This window comes from Halichoeres trimaculatus, unplaced genomic scaffold (assembly GCF_033239565.1).
Source record: "Halichoeres trimaculatus isolate MK-OKI-2021-1 unplaced genomic scaffold, fHalTri1.1 fHalTri1_scaffold_8, whole genome shotgun sequence".
NCBI classification, from domain to species: Eukaryota; Metazoa; Chordata; class Actinopteri; order Labriformes; family Labridae; genus Halichoeres; species Halichoeres trimaculatus.
This window is the reverse complement of record NW_027437186.1, coordinates 35,402,021-35,428,389: the sequence shown is the minus strand read 5'-3', so window position 1 is coordinate 35,428,389 and position 26,369 is coordinate 35,402,021. Positions and strand designations below refer to the sequence as shown.

Here is a 26,369-nt window from a genome sequence, read left to right as displayed (position 1 = left end):
TTATAATTTGCTTTTAAAATGAATTAGAATGGCCCATTTTATTTATTTTATTTTATTCTATTTATCTATTTTTATTCATTTCTATTTAATTGTTTTCATATCATTGTATGTATGTATCTTCATTTTTATTTTCTTTTTTTTATTTACTTTTTATTTTCTTTTGTCAAGTACTTTGTTTTAACACTTTGGCATATGAAAAGTGCTTTATAAATTAAGTGTTATTAATTGGCTGATTTTATGACCATTTAATTAATCAATTAATTAATTTATTTTATTTTATTTGTTTTGAACTGTTAGCAAATCCAATCTAGTTTTGTTAAAAAATGTTATGTACAATGGACCTATGTTAATCTCATCATGTCATGAATTGTTTGTTTTGTCTTGTTTTGCTTTGATGTATTTTCTGTCCTTTGTTTTTCTCAAAAATTATTAAATAAAAGGTAAAAAAAAAAAACTCAGTATTTCTTGAATTATTACATGTTATTTGCTCCTGAAAAGGGAAGGTGGAGTAAAACAAAAACAGTACTGAAATGCAAACTAAAAGAAAAACGAAACCAAACAACCAAAAAAAAAAAAAAACAAACAAACAAAAAAAGGTCAAAGAGTCTGTCAGGGTTCTTTGTACAGAAGTTGTTTGATGTCATGAACTTCCTCTAAATAAGTGGTTTCATGTGTTTCTCTGCAGAACAGGATGCTTGAGTCTTTATCTGTCTTGGGATTTTGTGTTTTTACACATGCAGCACTTCCATTTTTTGTCCCTAAGTCCAAAACTAAAGGCCACCTTCTTAAATCAAAGTAAGAAGAAGTCAATAAAAATTAGGCTTTAAATGTGCAGCTTTTGTGCATAGCAGAGCTCTACCTGCAGGATGGAGACAGTCTGAGAGAAGTGGTGTTGTTCCATGGTGGAGGTGGAGTACAGCGCAGCCAGCGGATGGTCAAACTTCTGCAGATACGTGTTGGTGTAGCCTCGATGGTCCAGATCATGGCACAGACAGGCTATCAACAGACCTTTCTTCTGTAAACCAGATCAGAACGATGAAAAAAGTTTAGATTTACTTTTTAACTTCTTCTGGGAAGCAGTGAAGCTTTTTTTTTTTTTTTTTACAAGGAGCAAACCTCCAGCTCTGTGAACATCCCAGACGTCTTCTGCAGGATGGCGTACATACAGTGTGCCACCGTCACCGCGTGTTTCCAGTTGTGGTAGGGCACACGCCGGTAGTTCTTCCGCACAGACATGGTGAATCGACACAGCTTCTCCAGCTCAAAACTAGACCCAACGAGAAAAATTCAGCAACTCCTCACTCTAAGCCTCAAAGAGAAGCTGATGCAGATGTTTTCATGACCCCGTGGTGCGTTACCTGGTCTTTCCACAGGAGTTATGAACCATGTAGATAAAGACAGCAGGCCAGATCTCCTCAAAGGGGCTGATGTCAAAGTGAAACCTGCAGGAGCGAGGAGGAAAGTCTCACATTAGCATCTGGAGCACAAAGAGGGTATTGACTTCAGAGGTCTGGTGAGGAAAAACCAGTCTGGACCTCAGAGCTGAGAAATGAAGCTAGCATAAGAAAAAACTGCAGTTCCATTAGTGGCCACTGGAGGCTGGTTCCAAAAGCCAGTGGCTGTGCATGAGGCTCCATATAAACATGTCTAACTTCACAGAAGTATTGAAAACCTTTACAGCCTGGTATGAAACATAAAGTGATCTTAGTGCCTCATGTCTCTGTTCATGATCAGGGTAAGATAATGCAACAAGCTCTGTGATTGGTCCACTTGGTAGCATTGCATTTCCTGCATTTACAGCATTCTTGACTGCAGATTTAATCTCTCCTCTTTTCTTCCTTGCGATAACAGCAGTACAATCGACGGCTGCGTAACTTCAACACAATATGCCTCAATTCTGTGCACAAGCAAGCAGAGAAACTGCCAACGTGCAGCATTGAAATTTTACTGCCAACTAGTGTTAAGATTGGGTACAACAGAAGATACGAGACAGATGGCAAGAAGCCGGTTTATTCTTAGTGTCAGGTAGTTTACATCTTCAGTTTGTAGCTGAGTAATAAGTAGGATCATGGTTACACGCTCATTATGAATTATCCCTAACTTATGCTAGCAGTAGTAGGTATCTAGCTAATGTGGCTAGTTAGCTTGTTCAGTGTTTTCCATAAATTTATCCATGCATAACAGATATGATTAGGAATGGGTACCGAATTAGGTACTTTTACAGGTACTGACTGAATTCTGTCCAAATTTGGGTACCTGAATGCATCCTTGTGACTGTGGGAGTGGAAGAGAAGTTAATTTTCCATGCTGGCCTTGAACATAGCACATAAATAAATAAGTTCCAATTAAAAAAAAAATCAGATTTTGCTATTTAAAGGGGCTGTGGAGTTTCTAAGTGGTTTTGAAAAAGTCTCTCTTCTACCAGTGGCGGCTGGCCAATAGAGGGCGTTAGGGCGCCGCCCCACCATCATTACCATCAACATTACCTTGAAGAATGAGACATTAAAAAAGAAAAAGAAATAATAAAATATTATGTCCTGAACTATATGTATATATCTATATATTTAAATGTGCACAATGAATATTATCCACGCCCAGAGCTGAATGCAGCTGGATTTGCATACCACCACCCTCCCGCTAAGAAGCTGACGTCACAGCCGTCACAGCCGTCTGGTATAAAGTGCGGTTAATTGACAGGTCAAGCCGCAGGAGTAGGAAACGATCAGACTGAGACGTAAAATGGAGTGAGAAAACATAAATAACGCAGTGAAGTCGCTCATAGCGTCACCTTTTGAGAGAAGAACGTATCAGGAGAAGGTGAATGCGAAAGAACGCAGATCTTAACAGCATAATGTTGCTTTTTTTGTTTTCACTGATGTAAATTCACAGGTGTGATACCCTAACGCGCTTGCTTGCTTATTAGTATATATCTGTTTTGGAGTCATAGCCCCCCCCCTGGATAAAACTCCACCAGCCGCCACTGTCTTCTACATATATCCTCAATCATAATCCACAGTTTAAAATGAGATTATCAGCACCAATAAAGGTTATTTCAAAAAGCTACTTCTAATGGCTAAGTCTCTATAACAACACCACACCAGCTGATGAAGTTTAGCAGAGAGAAGAGAGATCTGTGTGTTTCTCTGCTGAAAACGATTTCTGTGATTAATTTTGTAGTGATGGTGGACACTGGAGCCTAACTGTCAGACAGAAAAAGGACAATAGAGCAGAAGAAAGAGAAACAGGAGAGAGATAGAGCACGAGCTAAAGGCTAAAAGGGCTAATCTGTTCGTGCTAATGTTGACTCCAACCCACAGTCAGCAGTTATTCTGCAGTGGTCTGTTCAAACTTGAGAATCTATCAATAAAATGAAGAGTGAGGTTACGTTAGCTCTGATTGGTAGATGACTGGCAGGACATAACCAGGATTCATTGACGTTACACTAAGCGCTACATATAGCCAGCTACTGCTCCCCCTGGTGGCTGGCTGCAGTATAGGTCAAAAAATCCATCTCCCCAGTCATTCCAGATGGGCTGTGGTCAAACTTTAAAAAATTAATACACCTGGTAGAAATGTTTCTCACGTCTGATTGTTGTGGTGATTTGAAGACATTATTTGGCTGTCTTGTATTCAAGTCCTCTTTTTTTTTCTATAAGTTTCATTTTCATTAGTTATAAGAGGTTAAAAACAAGGCTTTACGTCACATTTAACGATTATTGACAGCAGCCGATAAAACCTTATCTCGTTGTGTTGTACCCGCTAAAAGGTTGACTTGAACAAAGAAAATTTGTCCCGAAACAAACACACACCTAGTTAAAAGTCACATCTTTACTACAGTGTGTGTGAGACTCCAGGCCAGAAGGTGGTGCTGCAGTCCTATCAAAACAGATCCTCCTTGGAGCATTAAAGGTACCTATCCCTAGATGTGATATTTGTTGACTTCTTCTCAAAAAGCTTTTGGGCCGTAGAGATTTTTTTTGGTTTAAGAGTAAGAAAAGGTTTTTGTGACTAAACATTAGCTCATTAGCCTGCTAACAAGTTACTGATAGGCACTGACTGACTAATTCTCACTTATCTCAATATCCACTCTCTTGTCCAAACATGGTAGTTTTGCCTTTGAAAAAATATGGCAAACTAGAGAGTTCAAAAAGTAACTATGTGGATTATTTACACAGTCTAAGGTCTGGAGTCTATCACCGTCTCTTAGACCAACCACAGTCACAGAGAGGAACCACAGGGGGCCTGCTTTAGCTCAGGGGTTAAGATGTGCATCTCAGAGACACAGAAATCACATCGTAAACAAAATAATAAATCAAAAACCAAAGGGAAACAAAGACAGACGAACGGGGACTCACATTTCGATCTCTTTGTAAATGGGAGCGGGGAGGTTGAGCTGGGTGAGGTGCTTCCACTCCTCCGATGTGCAGATGCTGTGATAAGACAGTTTCTCCATCGTCACTCTGTAAATGCATTCAGAGTGCCGGATCCTGTGGTACATCTGCAGAGACAAACACAACGGGGATGAAACTGTCTCCTAAACGTCCGGAGAGAAACAGAATAAACACCAGGAGAATATCCTCTGCTGAATTCTTTATGTATCGCTGCTGGAGTTTCCAGAAAGGTCACACAAAGTTAAGTTATCCGCAACAGTCCCATATCATATTTTATTTGTGCGCCTCCAAAAAGTGTCTCCACATCTGGTTTTTATCCGTCCCCTTCCCAGACCGGGAGGAATAAAGACAGTCGGGTCAGTACGAGCGCCAGGCCTCACACCTTCCACCGTAAATCACCATAAATCAGGATCTGGGCCTGAGCGAGTTTCCTCGAGACACCAGGCATAAATTACAGCTCAACATAAATCCTGTCAGTGGACGGATGCAGACTCCTTGTCTTAAAATATTAACATGCCTCATCAATTTTAAAACCAACTTTGTGACGCTGCTCCTGCGTAAGTTTGTCGCACGAGATGACGGTGAGTCAGGCCCCACAGAGAGGAGAGGATCCAGCTCTCAAACCGACAGACGGACCACACATCGTAGTCCTCCAGACTTTAAACTCTCCCTCTCTCATGCACAAAATAAAACATGTCTCTGCCTCAGAATTTGGAGCAATGAAAACTCTGCCTTTTCCAATCATGGAGGGAAAGAAAAAAGTGCTCTGGCAAAAACCTGCAGCCTAGTAAGAGCTGAAACAAGCCCTCCTGCTGTAAGAGTGAATTTAGGACAGTGATGAAGCAGCTACGTCAAAGGTGCAGGTATCATAAAATAAGCCAATAAGAATCTAGCATGCATGGAAATGAAGTGTTATATAATCTGCACATAATTCAGACATTTAAGAAGGTAAAGAGCAGATTCATGCAGAGGGAAACACAGAGGATGGGTTACTCACATTTGCACAGTGTAAGGCCAGAGCACAAAAGACAGCAAACATCTTAAAGTTGTTCTCGTCTGTTTTAGTGAAGGCACTTCCGCTTAGCTTGTTCACCATCTGTACCACGCCTATAACAGTCCCCCTGCTCACGATGGGCATGCACAGGATGTTCCGCGTGGTGTAGCCGGTTTTAAGGTCCACCTCTCTGTTCGGGAGAGACGCAGAGAGACCAGGTGTCAGAGGGACGAACAGAGCTCAAATAAAAAAAATATATAAGAGAGTCAGAGTCTGAGTTTACCGGTTGAACCGTGGGTCTGCATAGGCATCTGGGATATTTAAGACTTCCCCTGTCCGAGCAACTTGACCAGCTATTCCCTTGTCTATAGAAAACCTGAAGAGCAGAGAGGAGAGGAGACGAGCAATGAGATTTATGGAGCTTCAGAGTCTGTCTGGGTTAAAAACCAGCTTTTAAAAAATCTGTATTAGATCAATTACATCTAAATAAACAAGAAAATCAATTTACAAGACAAATACTAAGTAGATAATCAGTTTTTCCTGACAGTGATGGGTGATAATGACCAGATACAAATCCAGCGTCGTCTTTTTGTCATTTTTATTGACAATTTCATTTATATTGTCACAAAAATATTTATTTAAAATAAAAATAGAAAAAAAAGTCATAAAAATATATATTTCAAATAAAAACAGAAACAAATGTCATAAAAATATTTATTTCAAATAATAATAGAAAAAAGTCATAAAAATAAATATTTAAAATAAAAACAATAACAAATGTCATAAAAATATTTATTTAAAATAAAAATAGAAAAAAGTCATAAAAATAAATATTTAAAATAAAAACAGAAACAAATGTCATAAAAATATTTATTTTAATTTATAATAGAAAAAAGTCATAAAAATAAATATTTAAAATAAAAACAGAAACAAATGTCATAAAAATATTTATTTTAAATAATAATAGAAAAAAGTCATAAAAATAAATATTTAAAATAAAAACAGAAACAAATGTCATAAAAATATTGATTTTAAATAATAATAGAAAAAAGTCATAAAAATAAATATTTAAAATAAAAACATAAACAAATGTCATAAAAATTTTAATTTTAAATAAAAATTGAAAAAAATCTTAAACAAATGAAAAGGAGCAAAAGGAAGAAAACATCTTATTATTTCTGCACCTTCTCGACAAACACATGATACAAAAATAACAGAAATTGACGGCCAGCCTTTTAACATGCCATTATTTAACTCACAAGAAAAGAGAAAAACAAAAAAAGTGACAAAACAAATAAAAAATAAAGGCTAATTTCTACTTTGCCACCAATCAATAGAAAACAAAGAGTTTTTTTTAATGATATATATTTATTTATTTTTCAAGATTAAGAGTGTTTTGTCTCCCTGTATTTGTTTAACACACTGGTTTTCATGAGTTTTTTTGGAGATACAGAATAATCTTATTCAAACCCACCTCTTTTCTCTGGCTTTAACACACAGTAAGGATCAAATTTATTTTATTCAAGTATTTATTTGATTGCTCTTCTTCTGCCTTGTGATTTTAATTACCTTGTATATATTTAAATTGTTTCACAAAAATGTTTTTGTATTTTGTGTTCTTTTGTCTCATGTCAGCCATGTATTTTTTTATTTTATTTTATTTTATTTCTTTTTTTTTTATTTGATTTAATCTATTTTATTTTATCAAATTTTATTACATTTTATTTAATTTCATTTATTTTTGCTGCACAGCACTTTGGTCAACAGTGTCTGTTTTTAAAGTGCTTAACAAATAAAGTTGGATTGGATTTGGCTTCTTTGGAGTCTCTGTCCAGGTTGTTTCATAAACGAACACCTTTAACTGTGATGCAGCGCTCCTTCCATGTTGGTTCTGAATTTTGGTTTTGTAAATATTTAAAAATCCTTTTAAACTGCAACAAATTTCTCTTTTCTCGAAACGGCACTAAATGCTTGTTAATTGGAGTTTTTGTATTTGCTTTGAACACAATTTGCTACATGGTGAAATCTACAGTTGATTTCAGCACCTGTAATTTAACAAACAGTGGGTTTGAGGGATCTCTCTTAATAATTATTTTTGCTCTTTTTTGTAAATTAGAGATTGGTTGGATAAAAGTTTTACCTACATTTCCACACATGCTTCAACACATTCGGTTGGGTAAGGCACGATCAACGAGTAACACTGCAAAAAACTGAAATTTAATCAAGTGTTTTTGTTTTATTTCAGCAGAAAATGTCTTTTTAGACTTCAAATGAGCCACATTCACCTGGCCAGTCCAGAAAAATGTCTTGTTTCAAGTTATTTAAAGATGAAAATGAGCTCTGAAAAATCTGCCAATGGAACAAGAGAAGTCTCATGTGTTAAGACATTTTTCTGGTTTAAGCAAATTTTTCTCCTATTCCATTAGCAGATTTTTTTTTTTACCTTGCTACAGCAATTCAGACCTCATTTTCATACAAAAAGGTGCAAGGCTTTTCACTTTGATATCTCTATTTTTATTCTATTAATATGTGATTTCCAATTCAAGTTTTCATCTTTTATAACACCAAATAACTTTATTTTATTCACTCCATTGATTTAAGTACCTTCTTTATTTTCAAACAGCATCCATTGTTTTTTCTTTGTTACCAAATCTCATTTGACTGACTTCTTTAACAGAAAAATTAACAAGCCGTTCATTTGAACATTATTACATAAAGCACATGATGGGAAATGAATAAAACCCAGAATATTGGAGCCAGAAAAATCCCCAAGAAGCAATAAAAAATGAAAACAAGTTACTTTAATCATCGCAGCTGTACGTGACTCTCAGATTATCCGCTGAATCTTACAACTACAAAACACTGAACTGATTATTTCAGCCCAATAATTTAGTCACACCAGCGTAACGTTGTCCCCTAGTATCAGTAAAATATAAAAAAAAGTTTAATGACATTTTCCTGAGGCTTTCTGATCTGGAAGTAAAGAGCGAACACAGAGAGGACTGTCCTCCATCAGCGCTCCAAACTCTGATTTCAGCTTTAATACGGCTCAGAAGAGACTTTTTTACACGACACCCAGGACAAACTGAAGGCTGTGACAAATGTTTCAAATCAAATCAGGAAGAGAAAAGTGGAAACACACACCTAATTTCTTTGGTTTTCCTAAAGACGGGCTTTCCTTCTTTCTCCTCTCCGATATCAAACAGGTCCGAGTACAGTTCTTTGTTGTTGTGATCTACCTGGAAGAGTGCGCACCTGTCCGCATTCACCAGGTTTTTTGCATATATCTGCGACACAACAGCAGAAACAAAGGCTCATTAGAAACACGGAGAGTTTCACAACAATCACAGGAAAAAAGCAGCAAATCAAATCAAGTGAGTCTCTGAGATTGAACGGTTACATTTTTATAAGACATTTAAAGGTCTACGAGCTAAAAACACGCGCACAGTTAAACTCCATGTCATTACAGTTCATTCTGAACCAGATGATACAAATGACCCGAGAAGACACCACAGTCACAAGGCAACGCCAACAAAAAGCACAAACAGAGAGGTGCGTTGGAGAGAAAGAAACCAGAAAATCACATTTTACACCCACGGATCACATTTTCTTTTTTAGATTTCCAAAGCAAAAGATGTTTAAACCGACTATTTAAGGTTTCCTCACGTCTAAAAATAAATTTAGTTTTTTTTCATCAATAAAAAAATAACCACAGCACCTCTTTTGTTGCATTAACAGATATTTAAAACATCCGTGAACCTTCACAGACGTGGAGACCTGAGGATAACGTGAATGAAGAGAAACGTGCAGGAATCACACTCACCATAATATGTTCAAGTAGAGAATCTATTGCCACAATGTTATCAAAGTATGTTCTGTGCAAAAAGAAGAAACGGTGCAGTGAGACGTCTGACAAATGGAAAGCTCTGATGATGTTCAGGAAATGAAAACTAGTGTCCTAGAAAAAAAGATAATGATTTATTTTCTAACAATGATTTAATTTAAGCTCTGATTTCTGAAGAGACTTAAGCCTAACCGAGTTAAACAGAGTGAAATAAAAATATGATGTGAATACAGTTTAATACGTTTTCAGCTGATTTATTCGTTTGTAGATGATCAGTTTCAGGAGCAGCTCTTACTTTGACACATCTAGAAGGAAGTCGTTGAGCTCAGTCTGTTTGGCGAGACCTCTGCACACCTGAAAAACACATCAGAGGGAATGAAAAAGAGCAAGAATAATGATCATTAACGTTATTTTTCTTTTTAGTCAAATCAACTTCTGGATCAGGGGTCTGCAACCTTTACTCTCATATGAGCCATTTTTCCTCAGCCTACCTTAAATAAAGTCATTCAGTAGCCACAAAACCTACTTTATCTTCACTAAAAGACTTTTAAGTGTATAAAATTAGGTACATAGTCAAAATCCAGTGAATAATTATCTAACCAAGAAGTTTTTTCAATTTATGAGATTGTATATGTGATGTCTTAGTTTTTTACTTCTATTAATTTGCACAATTTTTTAAAAAGATAAAAATTAACACATTTATTTATTAATTTAACATTACAATTTTATTTTGCAAAAATTTCTGAAACTGAAAGTTTGCAACATTGAAAAAATAAAGTGGAATTTACAAAAAAAATATTAATTTTTAATTTTAAAAAGTTGAAAAAATTGCAAAAATTTCTGAAATTTGAAAAGTTTGCAACATAAAAAAATAAAATAGAATTAACAAAAATATATATATTTTTTTTATTTTAAAAATTTGCAAAAAAATCTGAAATTTAGAAAGTTTGCAAAATTAAAGAAGTAAAAAAGAGTTTACAAAAAAAATTTTTTTTTTAATTTTAAAGATTTGCAAAAATTTGGAAAATTTGCAACAGTAAAAGATACAAAAGAATTTACAATTTTTAAAAAAAAGATTTAAAGAATGGCAAAAATTTACCAATTTCTGAAATTCAGAAAGTCCGCAACATAAAAAAAAAACAATAGAATTTAAAACCACTTCAATTTTTTTGAAAATGTGAAAACAAATGAAATTAAATAAATCATAAAAAATTCAATTTTTTTTAAGAAAACTTGAATTTGATATCATATATGCTTGTTGATGATTTCGCTTAACTCATAATTTTTTGTTGTTTGCTAATGTCTTTCCACAATTTAAGCCCATATAATAAGCCGGCACTTTGGCAGTTAAATGAATCCATTCAAACAGAATTAAAATCTGTCCTTTCTTCCAGGTTAGTCTTTTTGTAGATGTAGTTATCTTCCCAGGGCTGTAAAACTTGAGGTTAGCCACAGGTGCATGGAAAGTTGGTGGGCTGTTGATGTTGTAGGAGGTGAAGTAGAGCGGTGGCAGGCTTTATTGACAGATGTGATGAAGATTTAGTTCAACTAAATGTTAACACAGGATTTTATTTAGTGTCAGTGTCTTTCATCATCAATTCCCTCTGTAAGAAAAATAAAAAATCTTTATTTCCATTATACTTTTCATAAAGCTGCAAGGAGCCACTGCAAAGGAGTCAAAGAGCCACAGGTTGAAGACCCTTGATCCAAACAGTTAATCTTCTTCTTCTTTTGCAGAAACTTGGAAAGTTTCAAGCAAACAGATGGTCTCCTTAATTGATGATTTATGTAACTCCATGAATGAAGTTGAGTGATTTAATAAGAAAACTGGATGAACTTCCTTTGCTGACCTCAGCAGGACAAATAAGGAGGAGGAAAATATCATCATTTAATTAGTTTGCAGGATTTTTTTTCAATATGCAACAACCATGTTTTTGTATTTTTACAACAACTCATAAAATCAAATTATGTAGTTTAAAATGTTTATCATCTGTTATCTGACCATGTCATGACCCACATGTCAGAGTTTCATCAACCTTACTTTGTAAACCACTGAACAAACAAACAGGAAGTGTGTTTAAAATATATTTAATGGAAGAAAACTTAATATTTGACTGGCACAGCTTGGGTTTGTCCCCTGACTCACAGGTTCCTCTCATTTCCCGCCCCCAGCATCCAGCTCTGTTACCAAACACGCTCCCTGCTCTGAGCCGCCTCCATGAGTTTAAGTAACAGTGTGTTTTGCAGCGAGCAGCTAACCCAGGAGTGCAGCAGAGCTGCGCGGCTCGCTGAGGCTCAGAGGTCCACTGTGGCCAGCGCTGCAGAGGGACGCTGCTGCTGCTTCTCTGAGGTGTTATGCTATCTGTTCGTGTAAAAACAGGACTGGGGCGTAATGACGTCTTTGGGGAGCTGTTTGTTGAATCTACGGCTTAGTTGATTGGACTGGGCCCAGTGACAACCCAGTTCCTGTACACAGTGGATTTCCACATTAAAAACATTGCTGCAGAACCAGAACAAACAAAGTCAGCCAAGAGCATAATAAGTGGGACGGCCAGGCTTCACCTTGTTCCCAGACAAGTCTTTAGGGAAGTCAGACAGAACAGCACATTGGACACAACATGTGAACTTCAGACAGCTGCTCTGAGGAGGTTCACTCACCTGTACTTGATGAATGGCGACTGACGCCCACGCTAAGTTAGCTGTAGCAACCTGGGAAAGAAAATAAATAAAAGAGAGGAATGAACATCTTTTTACAGTTGTTGGATTTTAACTTTTGTGTTTAAATGTCGTCATCAGAGACTTTGATCCTCAGAAGATCAGTAAACATTCAGATACTCAGGCACCTTTACTCTTAAAAGAGAGTAAGCTTTAAATAAAAAGGTTGTTTTAGTTTGACATGCTGCGAGTACATCCACTTTCATTCACCTTCATTCAGACGTAGTTTGCAAAAAGAGTTTTGATTACAAGAGCATTGATTACAGATAAAATTAGAAACTAGCTTCAGTCGCTGCAGAGCATAAATAGTTTAAAGAGAAATTAATGTAAGAAACTTTCAAAATTTTAATGACTTTAGCGCCTGCTTTCTTTTATCCAATTCACAGCTTCTCAGCTACAACATTGTGATTTTTAAAGAAGAGTAAAGTAACTTTAAAACTAATATTGCCTAAAAATCAGTACAGTTTCACCACCTTTACTAATTGGGCTGTTCTTTTTTAAAGATACATAAATTACTAGGTCATTTAATTTTACTTGTAGCCTGTTACCAGCACTTCTGTTGATTCATTTTTTTAATTATTTTTCTGTTTTTACTGATAATGTCAAATTTTTCTCTGGTATTTTCTTTCAGGATGTTTCCCCCTCAAGCCTTGCATTTTAGAAACAGCTGTGCACTGAGTTTCGCTGTCTTTAACAGTGAAACTTCAGACTTTAGCCATCACTGTGTTTATGTTGCTGATCACTAAATTTATGAAATCAGCAAAATTTGCAAAATTAAAAAATGAAATAAAATTTACAAAAAAAAATATTTTTTTTAAATTCTGAAAACAAATAAAATTAAATTAATGAAAAAAGTACCATAATTTGATAAAATCTACTGATTATGTTGCTTAACTCATAATGTTTTTGTTGTTTGCTAACGTCTTCTACAATTTAAGTCCATATATAAAGCAGGCATGTTAGCGGTCAAATAAATCCATCCACACAGAATTAAAATTTGTATTTTCTTCCAGATTAGTCCATTATAATTTTCATAAAGCTACAAGGAGCCACTGTAAAGGAGTCAAAGAGACGCAGGTTGAAGACCCCTGATCCAAACAGTTTATGACTGACTGCAGACAAAGCACCTGAGATTATCCTTGAAATTCTGTTCTTTTTGTCTGATAATCTTCTTACTTGGTTGTGTAAAAGAGGAACTGAATTTTACCTCAAGATAAATAAAGAGTTTTTTTTATTCTGGGATAGACAAAGCTGCAGGAGTTCATCCCCTGACGTCTTTCTGTTTCTTAACTAAGAAGCCAAGCTGACCAGGGTTTTCTCTAACTGTCAACAAGTAACTCATACGACTAGAGACAGGGACCTTTCACATCCGAAATGATATAGTACCGATGTGGTATCAGTATCGGTACTCAACGGTACCAATTTTTGGTACTTTTGTGTGTCAATATGGTAATAAATATTAATTTGTTTTATAATGAAATCTTAATTTATTTCAATTTAACATATTTATTTCTCATTATACAAACTTATACTGCTGTGTTCATGTCCAGTATGGAAAATCCCCCACTCTTCCACTCCCTCACAGTTACAAGGATGCGTTTAGGTACCTAAACATGGTACCGTTTGATTTGAAGGGAATTTCTACTTGGTACTACAGACAAATTTTGGTTGGTACGAAGGGTGGGTAAAAATATTGATGAATCGATGCATCGAAATATTTCCCTGCCCACTTCAGTATCGATTCAGCAAATCCTCTGAATCAATTCATCACCAGACAGGTAGGGGGGACTGTGCGTGTTATTTGTATTGTATGGACGAGGGCCACAAGAGACCGAACAACAACAAAATGGCACCGAAAGCAGCAGCAGCATGAGCCAGATCCTTCAGCTTTAAAGGGTTGTTTTGGGTTGAAAATCAGTAACCGAGGCATTTAAATCAATATCAAATCGAATCGATATTGAATCGAACCGCAACCTAAAGAATCAAAATCAAAATCAAAATCGAAATTGAAATCGAATCGAATCGTGAAATTCTTAGCAATATCCAGCCCCAGTTGGTACCTATAAAAGTCCCTAGTTTGGATCCTCCCATAATGCTACAATACTCTACAACCTGGATGTAAACAAGCACTGATGACATGTCAAACTGCACAAACTGGAATTTTTAATATCAAACAAAGGAGATAAAGTCGTATGAAAGCTGCGTCTGGTAAAACAATTGACACAAGTAAGTGGACCTCAACCTGCAAAGAGGACTGAAGGCTGGAGATGCTAGCTCCGCTAGTGTTAGCCACACTTTGGAAATACATGTGACATTATTTACCTGCAGACTCTGTGATCCTGTGTTCAGCTGTGATAACACACTGGGTACAATTATGACTGTTACCAAAGTGTTTCCTCAGGTTTAGACCAGTCAGTGAGTGACTTTTGTGTGTGTTACATCCCTAAATACAACCCTTCAAGAACAATGAACCATCACTTTAACTGATTTCTTCAGTAACATCTTCTAGTGAGTCTTCAAACTCATAAATTAAGCATTACAAAGTATTTTCCTCCAAAGGAAGAGCGTGTTTCCATCCTCTACGGGTTTGTCTGCTTCAGACTGACCTCCTGGTGGCTGAGGTTGAAGGGCTCTTTGCCCCAGTGCCGATGCAGCTCCAGGATGGCGATGAGGTCCCCGATGGCAGTGAGGATGGGGAGGCACAGGACAGAGTGAATGTGGATCCCTGAGTCCTGCCCTGTGCCGTCGGGGAAGCGCTCGTCCTGCAACACACGAGGACGGAGACGTTAGTTATCAACCTACGAAGACAAGTCTGGACACATCTGTCTTTGAACGTCTGTTCACTGAGGATACTGGATGATAATCCGCATCGATATGAGATTATAGATTGAAAAATACTTCGTCTGTTTTGGTCTCACACTTTACTGATTTTAAAAGTGCTTCGGGGCTTTTCTGACTGTTTGCGGACATTTCTTTAAGGATGCAAAAAACAAAACAGACTATCCAAGAGAAATTAGGGGTGTGTGTAATCTTCTTCATCCCCAGCTTGACTTGACTGTCAATGATCGGACATCACAGCTGTGTGGTTAATTTTTTACGCCAATGATGGCTAAATCTGTACTGGTGGCGTGTGAACAGCCTTACCCCCATGATGTCTTCTACGAGGAGTGTTTTGCGAGTCTTGGCAACGTGAGCGGCGATGGTCGTCCCAAATGCGATGGGCCCGAAGGGGATGAGGCTTGGAGGGCCGTCTTTGGCCCCCGTTGGAGTGAACAAACATAAACTCTATTGGAGAGCATAAACAAAAAGAGAGAGAAGAGGGGGAAGAGATGCAGATAAAAGTGTGAAATGAGTGAATGTTGGTGCGATAGTTTGTGACGTAAAGGGAGAAATCTGCACTCACATTGTTGCATTCTCCCAAGAAGTAAAGTGCAAATCCATCAGCTTTCGTTGCTGTTGAGAGAACGGACACACAGGTGACGCACAGGTTTGATTTAGTCCTTCCTAACAGAGACTGACAGGTAGACCTGGGAGACAAAGTCCGGTTTTAATCTGTGAACACTGTCCCACATAAGAAGGAGGACACTCAGACCGAGGGCTCTGACTGTCATCCGGTTCATTCCCTCTCCTCCTTCCAGTCCCATGTCACACTGAAATATGGGTCATGTTATCGTACCGTGTGACATCAGAGAGGCTGTGAAGGCAGTCAATGAGTACTGTAGTCACTGTAAAATAACGCTTTGGTCTGATTCTTTCACATCGTGTTCCCGGATTTATGAGACAGAAAAAACAGCTGCTATCAGGGTGAAGAGACTGGATCTGAGCCCGTGATATTTAATATTTCATATTTATCAATATTTGAGAAACATTCTTAAAAAAACACAGGCTGTAGGATTATGGGATTATGTTTCTATGTTAGATCTTTAAACCCTCTTCATTTTATTCGACCAACCTGAACAGGAAATGTGGCTTTCAGTTTCAAATCCGTCCTGTAGCTGTTATGTTTTTATTTTTCACCACAGCAGTCCATTCACCTCGTCTTTTCCAGCATTTTGCCTTTAATCGATATTTCAAGTATCCAGCTTAGAGGTGGTTTCATAAACATTAACATCTCCTCGTCATTCACTGCTGAAAAATGTCAGTCTTTGCTTGGAAGTTTCTTGGTACTAAGGGTGGGAGAAACACAATTAATGTAGCGTAGTATCGGGATCTTAAATTCGAATTTTTTTTGTTCAAAAACAGACTTTTACTGTTTATTCAGGTCTTTCATTTTAGTCTTTTTTTATACATTTAGTTGGAAAAAAGTTGAGTCAGATCCCCTGAAAAAATCCTAAAATCTGACTCACATGTGATGTTCATTTTTGGGGAAAATATGGCTTCTGATACAGTCTGTAGACTTAGTCATCATCATTTAACTTTTTCACTGGGTCTAGTGTTAAAAAACAAACTCAAAATCGTGAAAATTACAACTGTCGAAGAATTGCAATGTAAATCAAATTGCTCCCCTCCTCTTTATTCTCTACATCCTCCCAGTTGGTCAAATAATCCATTGTCACAGTCCCCGCTTCCACTGCTACACTGACGATATACAACTTTACATTTACACCAATTCCATCACTGCTGCAACCCTCTCCACCCTGACAGGAACTAAAACCTGGATGCAAGTCAGCTACATCTGACTCAACTGTAATTTTTTGCACATTTTTTAAAGTTTTTTTCTTATTATTGTTGAAAAAATTTGCAAATGTTTGACATTTCATATATATATATATATATATATATATATATATATATATATATATATATATATATATATATATATATATATATATATATATATATATATGAAATATACATAAAAAATATTTTTACAAAATATTAAAAATTATAATAAAAGTATTATTATGACATTTTTGCAGATTTCTGAAATTTTCATTGATATGAAATCATTGCATGTTTTTCTTCAAATTTTTTAAATGTACTTTTTCATTTTATAAATTAAAAAAAATGTTTTTTGCAAATGTATTATTTTTATTTTAGAAAATGCAAATTTTCAAATTTCACATTTTTTATTTTTTGTTTTTTTAATTTTTGCAAATGATTTAAGTGTCATAACTTATGCAAATTTTCTGAAATTCAGATTTTCTTTGAAATATTTGCAAATTCATTGAAAATAAAAAAAAATAAAGACATCACATGCTCAATTTAATATATTCACAAAACTTCTGGATTAGATTATTATTCACTACTTTTTTTTACCATATCAAGAATTCTATTCACTTTTCTGTCTTTATTGGGAAGATAAGGTAGATTTTGTGGCTCCCAAGTTACTTTAATCCAGGTGAGCTGAGGTAAAATGGCTCTTATTAAAGTAAAGGGTTCAGACCCCCTTTTTTTTGGACAAAAGCATCTGCTAAATAAAAGTGTAGAATTGAACACTTTGAATGTTTAGTTGCCTTTAAATATAATTTGTTTTTTTCATTTATCTTTTTATTATTGGGCTGTTTTTTAGATGATGTTTTTATCCTCTGTAAAGTGTCTTTGAGTGTTTAGAAAAACACTTTGTGATTAAATTCTATAATAATAATAAAAAAAATAAAATAAATAATAATAACAACAATAATAATTATAATGCTCTTTCTCAGTAAAATGTTCCAGTTGTTTCTATTGTGTCAGTCATAAACTTACACATAAGGCATGGACACATTGGAGCGTGCAGGTTTTTACCTGTCTTGATGATGTTGCACAGCTCATAGAGCAGGAGTTTGTTGTCTCCTCCAGTGTCCAGCCGCTGCTCCATGTAGCTGTTGAGTTCGTACACCACGCCCTGCATATTCGTGTCCTGGTACTGCTGGACACAATACAAACAACACAAGTTGCAACTCCACAATTGAGGAACATGCATACTGTGCTGCACATGAGCTGAGGTAGCTTTTTGACACAAACATGAATGAGAAGATTTTTTTATGAATGGAAGACGAGCCATTCATCACTCGACCCCCCACTGCTTCAGGGATCCCCGCAGTCCCACGAGGAGGCCACCGGAGCCCCACAGCTCTGATTAGAGCCCTGCCAATCTCTGCTCTCTGCTCAGTCTCAGCTTAAAGTGTGGTTATGTAAGAGGCAGACCTCCTGCCCCGTGCGGGGCCAGAGAGCCGTCTATTTCTGCGCCTGCAGAGAGGGTGAGGACAGGACGGCAGGGAGAGTGGCGCACTAGAAAACCTCCCCCACGGGATGCCGTCTCTCCTCCCACATCCTGTTTGCACAGACGTATGGATGACGCACTGAGAGGTCGAGTGGCCCTCGTTTTCTGTCCTTTAGTGTATGTGAGTGAAGTCCCCACCACCCAGCTCCAGGGCCCTGCTGTGGGCCCTGACACCTGGGCTCCTCTGGGCAGGATGGCGTCAAGAAGACAAAGGTGTGAACATGTGTGAGGAACTCAGAGGAGATATCTCTTTAAGATAATTCTCCTGGCAACTGTCTGACACGTAAACAATCCTGAATATTCATGTTTCTGAATCATTGATTTGAGACCAAACAACTCTTTAATTCAAATTATTTAATGTCAATATTTATTCCTGTTTGGTCCATGTTTTTGTCAGTTTTTTAAATGCATCAAAACTAAATGTACTATACATACATGTGTGAGGAAATCAACTGTCAAAACCCCCTTAAGTTTATGAAACTATTTTAAAAGAGTAAGACTGATTTTCCTTTCTAACATTAATATAAAAACAAAAGGTTAACTGGAGAAAACCTACCCTGCTGACTTCTTTAGCCGACGTGTCATCTGTAAAGAGAAAAATCACAGAATTAAAATAGTGCCTCAACCCATCTTAATTATTAGCATGAACACTAAATGTACAACAAAATTCATGAAGTACATTGGCCCATGCCATGTGGAGCACAGATAGCTTGTCCGTGCAGTGGAGCACAGACAGCCGGTCTGTGCAGCAAGGCACAGATGGCCTACCCCCCTCAGTGTAACATATCAGGGTCTTATATCCACTGTGTTTCCTTCTCACTCACGGTTGCAAAACCCATCACAACAAAAAAAAATCTGATGCATGTAGACAAAGACTTTTAAGCTGAAACATTTTTTGTAGTTGAAATGATGCCAACTTGTTTTTATGTGTTATAACAACAACTCCAGTTATCTTTTACTTAAAATAATATGTTGGATCAACAAATCACTTTTTACAGTGTGTCAGTTTCAGTACTCAGTGGTACCCAATTTAGATACTTCTGTGTGTGTTTATGTGGTGAAAAATATTTGTGTTTCATATTAAAATCTCAAAGTTTTTCAATAAACATATTTATTTCTGAATATATAAACTTGCAATGACGTGTTCATGTCCAGCACGGAAAATCGCCTTCTCTTCCACACAAGGATGCGTTTAGGTTCCTAAACATGGTACTGTTTGATTTTACGTGAATTGGTACCCAGAACTACAGACAGAACTTGGTCAGTACCTATGAAAGTACCTAATTCATACCTTCTTACTGGTGGATGAGTAAAGACTATTGTGCCAAAACAAATGACAGACTTTCTGCTGTGGACAGGAAATGTCTCATTACAGAGCAGTTTGTGTTTGAGTCCCCAGGACTTTTTTGCAGACTTCTGAAAAAATACACAAATCTTCTTTTTACTTTACTTTATACTTTATTCCAGACCCCTAGGCCCATATAGTTATATTATATATAAGCAAAACAACAGATAATGTATAAAAACAACCTGTCAAAAGTACTAGGTACCATTAGGGATAGGTACCGTTCACATTTGATACAATACGGTACCGATGCCTGGTACCTGGCATCGGTACTAGTACTCAACGGTACCAGTATTCGGTACTTTTTTTTTTTTTTTGTGATTAAAAATATCAATTTATTTAATATAAAAATAAATATGCATTGTTAATTTAACATATTAATTCTTCAGTATATAACCTTGCAATGCTGTGTTCATGTCCAGCATGGAAAATCGCCTACTCTTCCACTCCCTCACAGTCACAAGGATGTATTTAGGAACCTAAACATGGTACCTTTTGATTATACGTGAAATGGTACCCGGTACTTTTGACAGAAATTAGTCGGTACCTATAAAAGTACCTAATTCGGATCCCATCCCCAGGCACCGTTTCACGTGAAATCGAAAGGTATCATGTGTAGGTACCTAAATGCATCCTTGTGACTGTGAGGGGGTGAAAAAGTAGGCAGTTTTCCATGCTGGACATGAACACAGCATTGCAAGTTTATATATTTAAGAATAAATATATGAAATCCAAAAAATATGCTTTAGCTTTAAAAAATTGATATTTTTTACCACATAAACACAAAAAAGTTCTGAAAATTGGTACCGTTGAGTACCCGTACCGATTGCCAGGCATCGGCACCATATTGTTTCAAATTTGAGAGGTACCCATCCCCAATTGCCAGAAATTAAAAAACAAAAATATATCTGCACCAATGTTTCCAGTAGTAGGACGTAAACCTTGTGTCGCTCATTGTGAGCTGAGTAAGTGATTTTATCATTTTATGTCTGAATCAACCAATCGGCCTGTGAATTTGTACATGTAGTTTCTAAAAACAGTGTAAAATGTGGACACATTGTTGTAAACAAACATGTGACTTGCACTCATCCATTGAGGTTATTTAAGAAATATTCTAGAAGCATCTTTATCATAAATATATTTCTGATTCTGTCTGCAGTGTTATGCACAGACTGGAAAAAAACACAACATGATGTTTTCAGCAGGATGTCCATGCACAATCAGCACACACAGATACCCACACACATGGAAACTGATCCTATGTGAAACCAAAGACGCACACGTCGTCGATGTGATACATGGACAGATTAGTCTGATTTCTGCTGTTTTAAAAACAGAATCAGCTGAGGAACTAATTCAACTTGACAAGTGCAAAATCCTGTGGCCTGAAGAGCAAATTCCTGGTGTGATTTCAGGCCGTTGGAGAGACAGCAGACGTATGACTATTGTTTTTGGATGCTAACGCTGCTGTGTGATAATAACGAGAGCTTCAGCCAATCACAACAATTTCTGGACGTGTAGTCTGGGACCAGAATAAAACCATTCACACAGCTCGAGCTCCTTTTCATTTAACATGCGTCAACAGCACGGTGCAGCACAGGAGAACAGTGAGCGCTCAGATCCCCTCACTAACTTTTCATGTGATCAAACCATACAAAAAGCCGCGGAGCTTTTAGAAACTCTGTCTGAAGTGCTGACTAGAGCCTGATCCCCTTTGAAACCAACCTCTTTGTACGTGTGAGGACAGAAATTACAGCCAGCTTCATTGTTTGTTGTTTTAAACATTCCTCCAGTATGCTACGAGTTTCCTAACTTATCCGTGAGAGCTATTTTAGAGTGAACTCCTGGCCGGGTGTGACGTCAATCAGACGACAGAGAGCTGCACTTCAAACAGGACTTCAAAAAAGGAAAAATACAAATCTTTTTTTCTGATGATGACTTAAAGAGGCTGAGAATATTCCAACATGAAACCTTTAAAGGGGAATGATTCATCCTTGGTGGGCCTATAACCTGTCATGCTGGCAGAGAGTGGCCTCAAACAGACACCGTGATGAAGCTGGATTTTAGAAAATATCTTGAAAAATGAAACTGCCTTAGAGGGGACACAGATCATATGATATTTATTCATTCATCAGTGATGCACCACTTTAAAATAGGAACAAACCCTCTTAGTTTACTCACTGCCCAACCAGTTAGTTTCTCTCTGTGATTTATTTTACTGAGAGTCTGTGCGGTGCCTTTGTGTCTGAGGTGTTTCATTGCAGTGGGAATTTGCAGATGCCCGCAGCATGGAGCTCAGATAAAAAAGTAAATCTCTTTGATTCACAAAATTACAGAGATGTTTTAGAGGGAGCTGCATGTATGAATACAAAAAGCTAAAAATTCTACCCTGATTTTAGGCTGAAATTGTTCGTAAAAGGTAAAATTTTAGATGTAAAATGGTCAAAAGTGAAGATGCAGAAATAATGTAATAAATTGATCTCATGCTAAAACTGGTGAAAACCATTAAGAGTGGTACGGTTTTGTATTTTCAAAAATCAAATCAAAAGCAACATATTAAACTGCTGAAACTCCTGAAATTGAAAAATGAAGAAACAAAAATAAAATAAAATAAATAAATGGGCAAAATAATAATAGTATTACCACTTGTATTTAAAAAAGTTTTTTTTTTTCTATTTTCTTTTGTCATACTTTTTCACTGAAGTTGCACTTTTAATTTTACGATTATATATATATATATATATATATATATATATATATAAATATATATATATATAAAATAAATAAATATATATATGTATATTCATATTTTATTAATTAATTTATTGTATTTTTTATTATATATATAAATATATAAATATATATGTATATATATATATATATATATATATATAAATATATAACATTAGATAACATTTTTTATGTTATCAACAATGAAATAAAGAAAAAGTAAACTGAACTAAAATGCTCCTGTCACAGATGCTGCCAATGGCAGCCTAACTTCTCCTTGGCTCACATATTTCACACATAAATGTAAACCCTCTTTTTTAATCTCTTTTAACTAATGAAAACAAAGCTTTTCAGAAAAAAGAGGACTTGAACATAAGGCAGCCAAATGATATCTTCAAATCACTACAACAATCAGATGCGAGAACCATTTCTACCAGGTGTATTAATATGTTAAAGTTTGACCACAGCCCATCTGTTATGACTGTGAAGATAGATTTTTGGACCCATACTGCAGCCAGCCACCAGGGGGAGCAGTTTTAGAGGAGACCTCACTTCGAGCTGAGCAGGAGGATGTCTATGGTGCAGACCTAGTAGAGCAACACGTGGCAGGATGAATAATCCAATCCAGTCCACTTTATTTATGAAACAAATCAAGTTTACCAAACTGCTGCTCAGTCATATCAAGAAGGAACATCAATAAAACAGTTAACATGGAATAAAAACATGTATAAACAAGTAATAGCCATAAAAACTCAGGGGTTAAGACAATAAAAGCTGAATTAAAAGCCAAAGAATAACAAATGGATTTTAAGATGCTTTTTAAAATGTGGTAGGGTGGGAAATGTTTTTAATTGGAGTATCATCGTTCCATAATTTGGGATCCACCTCAGAATTTTAATCAGCTATGTGTTCCTTTTATTATAATCTGTGAGGGCAAGGACATCAACCACAGTTAAATTAGATAAATAAATACTGGTCCTGCCCTCATAAAGCTCAATGTTTTCAGCAAGGCCACCCTAGTTGAAAAATGATAACATGAGACAAAGTCATGCTAAGTGACATGTGCTGCATAAACAAACACGTTTGGCTGCCCTCCCAACCTGGCTGTCAGAGGGACCAGCACCTGAGTCTCAGCCCCTTCAGGAGGAAAAGACGGGAGCAGGATCGGTCAGAAATAACTGGACACCAACAATGGAGATTTTTGGAAAAAATTATTTAAGATTAGAGAGATCTTTAGGAAAAACAGCAGTGCAGATTTTTAAAGGATGCAGAAGAGCACAATAAACTAGACCAGAAAGTGAGCGTCCTGTAGATCTGATACGCTGAACCAGTTGGTCCAGTTTCTCTGAGGAATGCACACAGAGGCATGCACACGTGCAGCAGTAAACAGATTTTCTGTTTTACCCTCACAACAAAATAGCTTCAGTCTGTTTCATAATTTCTGGCTTGAATCTTCTGTTCTCAACAGATAAACAACAACAAAAAAAAGAAATTAATTTTCCTCTTCATGTACAAATAACACAAGTTACATGGCTCTAACAACTTTCCTGCCCCACATGATGTGCAACAATAACACCACTGTTTCATCAGGTGTGTGTCGGGGGAATAACCTAAGGATACAGCATGCTCCAGAGGGAAGGTATGCAGACAGGTGTGTACAGTATATATCTGTGCATTCATCTCCAGGTGCTGTGGTCAACCATCAGCACCGAGACAGACTCTAGTAGCCTTTCTACCACCGTCCCATATTTTCAGGGGCTTGCTGTGCTTTCAGTAAACACAGGAGGAGAGAAAATCTACAGCGGCAAACGCTGAACACGTCTGTGGAGCAGCTCCTGAAAGCTGCAGAGGCTGAACAGACCTCTCCTCGTCACCTCATCACTCTGTCCAAACTTTTCCTGAACCGGAACAACCTCAGTCTGGATGTTTGTCAGGTGTGCAGAGCTGGACGTCCGGCGCTGAGTTGGCAGCATCAGCTCTGTGTATCTGTTACTCTGTCTCGTAAACCGGAGACCTCGAAAGTGTTTGGAGATGTAGCTCAAAACTGTACAAACGCATAAAGAAGAACGCTCCATGGTTAGCTCCAAACTCACAGCCAGAAATAGATCATTGACAGCCCTGAGTGGACTCCAACAGCCGGAAACGACATGCAGGGACAGCACTCTGTACCCACAGCCGCTCATATCACTCATGGAGTCAATAGCTGGCTAGCAAACAGCGCTAATGTTGGTATAAACAGGCCAATAGCTGCTGCGAAATCATTGTTGAGTTCACAAAACTTATTGCCTGATTATTTTACATGAACACACAACCCCTCTTCCAAAAACTTGGACAAGACATCAGCAAAATGTCATGTAATGCAACAAAAACAACATGAAACCAAATATGTTAGCGATGGGATGATTCGCTTTTCTCCTGATTCGATTCATTTATGGTTTTTGTGGTGCTGATTTGATTTAAATTGCAACTCTTTTACAATTTCTAGTTTGCTTTTTTAACACCAGACTATGGGAAAAAGTTGAATGATAATGATGATGTCCACAGACCATATCAGGAGCCATATTTTCCCCCAAAATGCACATCACATATATGTCTATCTTTAAGATTTATTCAGGGGGTCTGATATCATAACTTTTTTTCAACCCCCCAAAAATCTATTTCTGAACAAAAAAAATCATGATTTAAATTGTTTATCAAAAAATCCTGATAATACAATACATGGATTTTTTTCTCCCACCTCTAATATATGTAAATATTAGAAATAGACTGATACGAATAGCAATTGTTAGTTGTCAAGGAGGCAGATGACCAGTATTTGGAGCTGATATTAATTTACAGTAAAGGTGAAAATACTGGTGTCGCAATTTTGAATAAAACAAACTCTGATTCTTAACTTTGTTTAAATGACTTTAAGCTATGTTTATTAAACAGATTCTGGGCTCAGCAGCATGTCTTATAAAGTTAAATGAACGCTGAAAAAAAACACCTCAAAGTTTTATAAAGTAAATAAAATCCTGGCCGATTATCGGCCTGGACGATATTTGGCATTTTGGGGCATATTGGCGTCAGCCTTTTTTTAATCCAATGTCCGATATGAAACCCATTCAAACCTGTGTTGTTTTGGCTCTGATGCTTCTCTGCACAGAATTTCTCCCTGTATACACTATGGAAGCCCTAGATGGTCATAGACAATTTATTCAACTGCATAACATGCCTGTAAAAGGCAGCACAGACTCAATTCTGTCCAGTTTCATTGCAGTTACATTAAAATTTTGGAAAACTTTTTTTACTGTAGAAAAACTGTAAGAAAAATATAAGAAAACTTCAAATATCAGTTATCGGCCTCCTTCCCTACAAATAATCGGTATCGGTATCAGCCCCAAAAAATCCATATTGGTCTATCTCTAATAAAGTTTTCCTAAATATAGCTCTGATTGTTACCAATCAAATGGTGGGTGAAGCTGGGTGGGACAATTTCAGAGACAGAGTAGTGACAGCAGACAGAGGAGCATGGCTGCATCAGAGCCAAAAAAACAACAACACAATTCTAAATTGATTTCTGATTGGCTGTCATATCAATAAAAAGGCCGATACCGATATTCTTCAAAATAACCCATATCGACATCTACCGATTATCAGTCTATCCTTAGTAAATATGATACAGAAATTCCAGTGATTTCTGGGCTCAAACTCGTTAAAGATGAAGTGAAGGAGAGTGGAAACTGTTGTATGGCATGAAAATCAACATTTGATGCTCTTTTTGGAAATCATGGACGTGCATCCTTTGCTTTAAATAAGAGACGGACAGCTCAGCATTTTATCAGCACATAGTTTGAAATGCAGCGTCCCTGATTTGCTCATGTCAGGAGCAGCTTACACACACTGCAGACAACTTTTGAAGAATCGTATTATAACATCAATGGCTCTGTAGTAGAAGAGTCCAGGTTCTACAATAGCCTCCCTGCATTTGTAACTTGTCACTGACTGAAAACATTTTGTGCGCTATGAAAAATACCAAATATAAGCTTCTAGATGTCCTCAACCCCCCTCCCTTATTAAAAATTCCTTTTAATTTGTTTTTTTTTATTGATTTATGTTTTTTGTCATTATTTAGGTATTTCCATTTGCTTGTTTCACATTACATT

The 26,369-nt window shown here is 36.7% G+C and overlaps 1 protein-coding gene across 4 annotated transcripts in view; it reads right to left on the bottom strand.

Annotated features, from left to right (window-relative positions):
* pde10a (phosphodiesterase 10A) overlaps positions 1-26,369 on the bottom strand; it is a 113,278-nt gene that overhangs the window by 10,811 nt on the left and 76,098 nt on the right. For 2 of the 4 annotated variants that reach the window (XM_074676251.1, XM_074676253.1), the window contains exons 3-17: positions 18,706-18,734; positions 17,672-17,795; positions 15,348-15,397; positions 15,089-15,229; positions 14,551-14,706; positions 11,888-11,938; positions 9,525-9,583; positions 9,209-9,260; positions 8,530-8,672; positions 5,669-5,761; positions 5,389-5,575; positions 4,356-4,498; positions 1,359-1,442; positions 1,117-1,267; positions 860-1,015 (exon numbers count right to left, since the gene is read on the bottom strand). In XM_074676251.1, coding sequence (XP_074532352.1) covers positions 860-1,015; positions 1,117-1,267; positions 1,359-1,442; positions 4,356-4,498; positions 5,389-5,575; positions 5,669-5,761; positions 8,530-8,672; positions 9,209-9,260; positions 9,525-9,583; positions 11,888-11,938; positions 14,551-14,706; positions 15,089-15,229; positions 15,348-15,397; positions 17,672-17,795; positions 18,706-18,734 — 1,619 coding nt within the window. The remainder of the gene's footprint in view (positions 1-859; positions 1,016-1,116; positions 1,268-1,358; positions 1,443-4,355; positions 4,499-5,388; positions 5,576-5,668; positions 5,762-8,529; positions 8,673-9,208; positions 9,261-9,524; positions 9,584-11,887; positions 11,939-14,550; positions 14,707-15,088; positions 15,230-15,347; positions 15,398-17,671; positions 17,796-18,705; positions 18,735-26,369) is intronic. The other 2 variants (XM_074676252.1, XM_074676254.1) reach the window with 1 other exon arrangement.